This window comes from Globicephala melas, chromosome 10 (assembly GCF_963455315.2).
Source record: "Globicephala melas chromosome 10, mGloMel1.2, whole genome shotgun sequence".
NCBI classification, from domain to species: Eukaryota; Metazoa; Chordata; class Mammalia; order Artiodactyla; family Delphinidae; genus Globicephala; species Globicephala melas.
This window is the reverse complement of record NC_083323.1, coordinates 6,916,128-6,924,430: the sequence shown is the minus strand read 5'-3', so window position 1 is coordinate 6,924,430 and position 8,303 is coordinate 6,916,128. Positions and strand designations below refer to the sequence as shown.

The 8,303-nt window shown below is 43.5% G+C and overlaps 1 protein-coding gene across 2 annotated transcripts in view; it reads left to right on the top strand.

Moving 5' to 3' along the window:
- The first annotated feature begins 2,483 nt into the window (after positions 1–2,483).
- WBP2NL (WBP2 N-terminal like) overlaps positions 2,484–8,303 on the top strand; it is a 36,837-nt gene continuing 31,017 nt past the window's right edge. For both annotated transcript variants that reach the window (XM_060306621.1, XM_060306622.1), the window contains exon 1: positions 2,484–2,570. In XM_060306621.1, coding sequence (XP_060162604.1) covers positions 2,509–2,570 — 62 coding nt within the window. In that variant the 5' untranslated portion in view covers positions 2,484–2,508. The remainder of the gene's footprint in view (positions 2,571–8,303) is intronic.

The following is an 8,303-nucleotide window of genomic DNA, read 5'->3' as shown; positions in this document are numbered from 1 at the left end:
TATTACATCATCTCACCCATGTGTGGAGGGTGAGACAGGGACCATCTTGGTAAGAAGTAGACACAGAAATTAGAGATGGAAAACTTTTTGTGAGGTCAGTTCATCTTCAGTGGGCATGAAGTTGGACCCCTGTCATTATTCCCTGGAGTTTTGTATCCAAAGTGAGTGATGGAGCTATCACACTTTACCTTGAGGGATGCTATGCTCTGCATAGCCTGTCTCCTCTAATGGAAACAATGTCTATTTTCATTCAATTAATTTCCTAGCTTTCACCCTCCTTTTTCCAGAAGGCATAAAACCAAATCTAGGAAAGGAGTGGACCTATCTTGCCTAGAGACCTGCCTTTTTTTTTTTTGCGGTACGCGGGCCTCTCACTGTTGTGGCCTCTCCCGCTGCAGAGCACAGGCTCCGGACGCGCAGGCTCAGCGGCCGTGGCTCACGGGCCCAGCCGCTCCGCGGCATGTGGGATCTTCCCGGACCGGGGCACGAACCCGTGTCTCCTGCATCGGCAGGCGGACTCTCAACCACTGCGCCACCAGGGAAGCCTGAGACCTGCCTTTTTTGCAGTGAAAACTTTTAAGAGCTAAACTTAAAGCACTAGCTTGTATTGTCTTTTTCAAACTTAAACCAATCCTTCCTCTCTGTGAGGTTCACACTGTCTTCTATAGCCAGCAAATAACACAACTCTACCTGTATATTATCTCTCTGAATTTGAATGTGACAATCATGTGCAACTGTGTTTGGGTCCTCAACATTCTGTAGGGTGAGCACAAGGTATAGATGAATGGTGGGGATTCAAGACGAGAGGAAGAGAGGTCAGCAGGCCCTTGGAGTCATTCAAGTAAAATGATGACTGGAACTAGAACGGCAAGGCCACACCAAGATGGAGGGAAGTGAGATTTGAGTGACAGAGCAGTGTGGGAATCATAAAATATCACAGCTGAAAGAAACCTAAGAGTTCTTCTCGTTCTTCCTTCAAACAGATATGGAAACAAGTCTAGAAAGCATAACCATCTTGCCCAAGGTTGTACACTTAGTTACCAAGGTAGAACAGGGCCTAGACCTCAGTGCTTGTTCCCCTGCTTCACGCCATTCCTATTGTAGTCGTGCTTTAAAAGTATATATATATCTGGTGGTCCAGTGGTTAAGACTCCGCATTCCCAATGCAGGGGACACGGGTTCGATCCCTGGTCATGGGAAGATCTTGCATTATGCTTGGTGCACCCTAAAAAAAAGATATTAAAAAAATACATATATTTCTGAAATCAGCATACATCTTACAACTGATGTCCGTTTATTTGGCAACTTTTTTTTCCTTCAAGTTACACTTTAAAATAGTGCATTTTACAACTGACAACATCTTAAAGTTGATGAAATATGGTAGGTGGTCCAGAAGATGTTAACATCTTTCTGTTTGAAGCCCTCTGGTGCTATTGGTGAAGTTTAAAGGAAATAAGAATACATACAACATTTTAGTCTTAAAAGCAATTCTGGTGGGCTTCCCTGGTGGCGCAGTGGTTGAGAATCTGCCTGCTAATGCAGGGGACACGGGTTCAAGCCCTGGTCTGGGAGGATCCCACATGCCGCGGAGCAACTAGGCCCGTGAGCCACAACTACTGAGCCTGCGTGTCTGGAGCCTGTGCTCCGCAGCAAGAGAGGCCGCGACAGTGAGAAGCCCGTGCACCGCAATGAAGAGTGGCCCCCGCTCGCCACAACTAGAGAAAGCCCACAACTAGAGAAAGCCCTCGCACAGAAACGAAGACCCAACACAACAAAAATTAATTAATTAATTAATAAACTCCTACCCCCAACATCTTCAAAAAAAAAAAAAAGCAATTCTGGTATAACGTATCCCACCTGATCTTCACAGTCACCCTTTGGAGGAGGCAGGGCAGGTATGATGCATACCACAGAGACAAAAGGCTCTCTCCATCTTGGAGCTGGAACAGACTCACACAGGGTCGAAATTCCCCCTTTGATTTCCTGACCCAGCAACGCACCCTTTCCTGGATGCTGCCTCACAAGAAATCGGCTCTGATCCCAGGCTTTCTTTGGTGGAAGAAAGTTCTGCTCGCCTTAGGAGAGGTGAGGAATCGTTCTGGACCCTTTCTCCAAAGGGCAACAGCTTCCTGACTCAGGCCAGGGAGGGCGTAGGAAAATTCCACTTTTAATTTTGATTCCCAACAGGACCAATTCAAGTTCATACCCGTGGGCAGCGGGGCAGCCACATAGGGGCCAAGACGGCGAATCGCTGTCGAGGAGGCCACTCATCACTCACTCCTCTGCGCTCCGGAGGTGGAGTCAACTCCCTGGACCCTCCCCCTTCCCCATCAGGGCTGTCTCGACCTTGACTCCGTCTGGTCCTCTGACCAAGGCCCCTCACGTGACCAGCCGCCTCAGTCCCTTACGCCATAATCTCCGCCCTCCCCTTCAGAGCCCCACCCAACAGCTTGGCGCAGGCCCCGCCCCTTCCCATCTGAGGGGCGGCAGGAGCGGCCCTAGGGCAGGATGGCAGTGAACCGGAGCCACACCGAGAACCGTCGCTGGGCCCTCATCCCCTTCGGCGAAAGGTGCGTGAAAGGAAGCCTGCGGAGCTGTCAGAGGAGGCAGCAGATGCACGGGGAACTGGCGGCTCGCAAACTCTCAGCGCATCAGACTTTCCCGCCTTTTCCGCGTGCGCAGCGGGCGTGGCTCCGCCCCGACGCTAGGGCGCTTGCTGCCTCACGGGTGTTCGGAATGGGAAGGCGGCAGCGGGGGCCGTTGCACGTGTGAAGGGCGCGTGCTGCCTCAGAAGAAAGGTGGAAGTGCAGTGGTGGGAGTGGGGAGTCGCACCGACCCTCCGGGTCGCTTGCGGCTGCTGTTAGTGCGCTACCTTTGTAGAGTGACGGGAACAAGTGCCAGGCTTCTGGGAGGTAGAAGAGGCATGAGTGTCTTTGGAATCTTTCTGGAAGGATCCCGAACTGTCAGGGGCCTCTCCTCACTCTCAGAACTTCGAAAAGCCCTCTCTCGTCTTCGCCCCAACCAAGGAGATGACTGGTCTTACTTTTTTCTAAAGATCAGGACCGGAAGAAGACGCGTCTAGGAAGAATGACGCTCTCTTGCCTCCCATGGCGGCCTTGGGGTTCGCACCGATTGCTCTGTGTGGTGCTAGCGGTGACCACCGCTCGCCTCTGTCAGGCTCAGCCCGGAGCCGCCCATTTTCACCTCCCCACCTAACACCTCGACTCTGCCCCGCTCCCCTCCTTCATCCCCCGCCCCCATTTTTCCAGAGGCCTGCTCCAGCCCCCGGCACTTCTTAAAGGTGCTCCTCTCTGCTCCGGTTTGCCCTCGTTTTCCTTTGCGCTCGCCTAGCAGTGAGACTCTGAAGCCCAGGGCTGTGCTCAGGTGAGGCAGAGCACACCTAGGTCGCTTTGAATGCATCTGTCAGGAAGACTGTTTAAGTCAGTACCACACGCTGATGTCCAGATCTTTTTTCTATGCTTCCTTCCCCAGAATATTTTCTTGACAGATTTATACGCGCCGTCAAGGCGGTAGGTTCTCCCTTGCCCCTGAAGGACTGCTGCTGTTTGTTCAGTTTTGTAGTAGGAGATGATTGCCCACCATTCTGACCGCGTGCACACTGGCCTAGAGAACGCTGACCTGTGTGCCTGTGGCTCTGTGCCTTGAAGCCACTTCTAATCTGGTGTTCGGGTGTCTTCTCATTCAGGCTACGAGTCTGTCTGTCTGTTTTTCTGTTTGTGTGCTGGAGGCAGGGAATGACGCATGGTTTTAAAAAATTGTAACATATACTGATTTTATGGTCCTTTGATTACCTTTGTGGGGTCCCTTGTGTGCTCTTGAATGGTTAACCATAGCCGAGCACTGTGCAAGGGCTTTATAGTTATAACTGCTCTATCTGCAATAAGGATCAGTACTAGTTTCCTCGTTTCACAGGTGGGAAAACTGAAAGAGAAGTAATTTGCTTAAAATCACATGGCCAGTGCATGTGGGAGAGCTCTGAACTTAGGTATTATGCATTCACTTCTCTACTCTGGCTGCCCCTCTAAAAGGAAAAGGACTGCTTCTCTTCTTTCTTCTCAGCAAAGAAGTCTCTGTAGGTGCTCTGGCTTCCTGGATAAAAACCACTTTAAAGAAATAGCTTGAGAGGGAGAAGATTGGTTATATTTTGACTTCTCTGGACTATTCACAATACACAGTTGAGAAATTCATCACAGCTTGGCTGTGTTGTGTGGAGGTTTTTTTCTGATCCCAGCTGAAAAGTCATAAATGTGTGGGCCAGACTCTACTGGTAAAAAGGGAAGACACTGAGTTTTGTTTTTTTTTAAATCCATATTCAAAAATGTGTGCAGGTAAAACCATGTAGAAAACTTGGGAAAAATTTTAAATTACCCCAAATTCCTACATCCAGTGCTTTTTACATTTTGGTATGTATCCTTCTGTACTTTCCCCTGTGGAAATATACACACCTTCCCCTGTCAGACTGCTTTGTAACTTGTTTTTCTCATTTACCAATGTATTGGGGATGCTTTCCAGTGTCGGTACCTACATCATTATTTTCAATGTCTTGTCCTCCAGTATGCATACATATTTGCTCCAGCCCATATCTGGGATAGTCTGATTTTTTTTTTTTAAAAAAAGGAGGATATATTCTTTCTTTTTTTTTTTTGTCTGCATTGGGTCTTCGTTGCTGCGCACAGGCTTTCTCTAGTTGCGGCGAGTGGGGGCTACTCTTCGTTGCAGTGCGCAGGCTTCTCATTGCGGTGGTTTCTCTTATTGTGGAGCATGGGCTCTAGGCATGCGGGCTTCAGTAGTTGTGGCACGCAAGCTCAGTAGTTGTGGCTCGCAGGCTGTAGAATGCAGGTTCAGTAGTTGTGGTGCATGGGCTTGGTTGTTCCACAGCATGTGGGATCTTCTAGACCAGGGATGGAACCTGTGTCCCCTGCATTGGCAGGCGGATTCTTAACCAGTGCGCCACCAGGGAAGTCCCAGATAGTCTGATTTTAATTTGTCCTTGCTATAAACATTGCTGCAGTGAACTTTTTAAAGATTTATCTTTGCCCACCTGTCAGAATGTTTCTTTCAGATATATTCCTGAAAGTGGAATTGTGGGAGCAGAGGACACAGACTTTTAAAAAAATATTTTAAAAATATCTTTTTAATATGAAAGATCTTGTCAAAATATTAAAAATCTTTTATATTTAATATATTTATACACAGAAATATATTTATTGCAAAATTACCCTACAGAATTATATCAAATTACATTCCTTTTAATACTTTGAGTGCCCAATGCCAACACCCTGTGTTAATCTTTGATAGCTCTCTCAGTCTGATCATGGAATCTGAATACTGATATCTTTTTTTAAAGCTTAATTGCTAGTGAAATTATTTTTGTCTTATGGTTATTGACTATATGTATTTGGTAAATTTTCTTGGTTCATAAATGTTCTCCATTTTTTTGCTAAATTGTTCATTTTTTAATAAATATATTTATTTATGTATTTATTTATTTATTTTTGGCTGTGTTGGGTCTTTGTTTCTGCTCACGGGCTTTCTCTGGTTGTGGCGAGCAGGGGCTACTCTTCGTTGCAGTGTTCAGCCTTCTCATTGCGGTGGCTTCTCTTGTTGCAGAGCACGGGCTCTATGTGTGCAGGCTTCAGTAGTTGTGGCACGTGGGCTCAGTAGTTGTGGCCCATGGGCTTAGTTGCTCCACGGCATGTGGGATGTTCTTGGACCAGGGATCAAACTCGTGTCCCCTGCATTGGCAGGCAGATTCTTAACCACTGCACCACCGGGGAAATCCCAAAGTTGTTCATTTTTTGTGTGGTAAAAAGCACATAACAAAATTTACCATCTTAGCCACTAAAAACATAAAAATTGTATATATTTAAGTATACAACATGGTGATTTGATGTAATATACATAGTGAAATGATTCCTACAGTCAAGTTAATTAACGTGTCATCTCACATAATGATCATTTTTTTACTCTCTTAGCGTATTTCCAGTGTTCAATATAGTATTATTAAGTACAATATAGTCTTCATGCCTATATATTCGATCTCTAGACTTATTCATCCTACTTAACTGTAAATTTTGTAACCTTGCTTAACATCTCTCCACTTCCCCCATCCCATCAGCCCCCAATAACCACTGTTCTACTCTCTGCTTCTGTGAATTTGAATTTTTTTTTTAGATTCCACATGTAGGTGAGATCATATAGTATTTGTCTTTGTCTGGGTTATTTCACTTAGCATAATGTCCTCAAGATTCACCCATGTTGTAACATGTGACAAGATTTCCTTCCTTTTTAAGGCTGAATAATATTCCATTTTACTCATATAACACATTTCGTTTCTCCATTCATTCATTGATAGACTTTTATGTTGCTTCCACCTCTTGGCTATTATGAATAGTGCTGCTATGAACGTGAGTGTGCAAATATCTCTTTGAGACCCTGCTTTCAATTCTTTTCGATATATACCCAGAAGTGGGATTGCTGGATTATGGAGTAGTTCTATTTTTAATTTTTGAGGAGACTCCATACTGTTCCATAGTTGTCGCACCATTTTACAATCCCACCAAGAGTGCACAAGAGTTCCAATTTATCGACATCCTAGGCAACACTTTTCTTTTTTCAATAGTAGCTATCCTAATAGGTGTGAGGTGCTATCTCATTCATGGTTTTGATTTGCATTCCTCTGATGATTAATGAAGTTGAACATCTTTTCATATTTTTAAGCCATTTATATATCATCCTTGGAGAAATGTTTATTTAAGTCCTTAGTCCATTTTTAAATCGGTTTGGGTTTTTTTGGTGTTGTTGAGTTGTAGGAGTTCTTTATATATTCTGGATATTAACCTCTTATGGTTTGCAAATATTTTCCCCCATTCTATAGGTTGACATTTCACTCTGTTGATTGTGTCCTTTGATGCACAAAAGTTTTCAAGTTTGATATAGTCCCATTTGTCTATTTTTGCTTTTGTTGCCTGTGCTTTTGGTGTCATATGCAAGAAATTGTTGCCAAGCCCAGTGTCATGAAAATGTCCACCTATGTTTTCTTCCAGAAATTTTGTAGTGTTAGAGATTATGTTTGGTTCTTTAATCCATTTTGAGTCGAATTTTTAAGATGGTGTAAGTTAAAGGTCCAACTTCATTCTTTTGCATGTGGATATCTAGTTTTTCCAACATCATTTGTTGAAGAGACTGTTCTTTCCCCATTGAGTGGTCATGGCACCCTTGTTGAAGATCATTTTACCATAGAAGTGGTGAGAGTGGGCATCCTTACCTTTTTCCAGATCTTAGAAGAAATGCTTTCATCTCTCACCATTGAGTATGATGTTAGCTGTGGGCTTTTCATAAATGGCTTTTATTATTTTGGGGTAGTTTCCTATGATTCCTAGTTTGTTGAGTGTGTTTATCATGAAAGAGTGTAAAATTTTGTCAAATGCTTTTTCTGCATCAATTGAGATGATCATGTGGTTTTTTGTCCTTCATTTTGTCAATGTGGTATATTACATTGATTGATTTTCTTAAAAAAATCTCTATTTTTAAAAAAATTTATATTAAGTTTGATCCTTTTCCTAACCTGTCCCTATTCTCTCCACAGCCCCCCACCCTGGCCCCTTGCCTCTGGCAACACCCTACTTCTCTGTTTCTTTGAGTTTGACTTTTTAAAGATTCCACATATAAGTGATTCCATGCAGTATTGTCTTTCTCTGTGTGGCGCTCTCTCTCTCTCTCTCTCTCTCTGTCCATACATATCTATCTATCTCACATCTTCTTTATCTGTTCATTCATTGATGGACACTTACATGGTTTCCATATCTTGGCTATTATGAATAATGCTTCAATGAACATGGGAGTACAGATACTTGTTTGCTATCCTATTTTCATTTCCTTTGGATATATACCCAGAAGTGGGATTGCTGGATCATAAGGTAGTCTATTTTTATGTTATTGATTGACTTTCGTATCTTAAACTTTGCATTCCAGGGATAAATCCCAGTTGGTCATGGTGTATAATCCCCTTAATGTGTTGTTATATTCAGTTTACTAGTATATTTTTGAGGATTTTTTACATGAGTATTTTTCTGTTTTTTCTTATTGGAAGTTTTTTGACTACTGATTCAATCTCTACCTGTTATAGGTCTATTCCAATTTTCTTCCTTTAGTCAATTTCAGTAGTTTTTTTCTAGGAATTTACCCATTTTATCTATGTTATCTAATTTGTTGCCATACAATTGTTCATATATTCTCTTATAATCTTATTTTAAATCTCTGTAAGGTCTGTGATAACATCC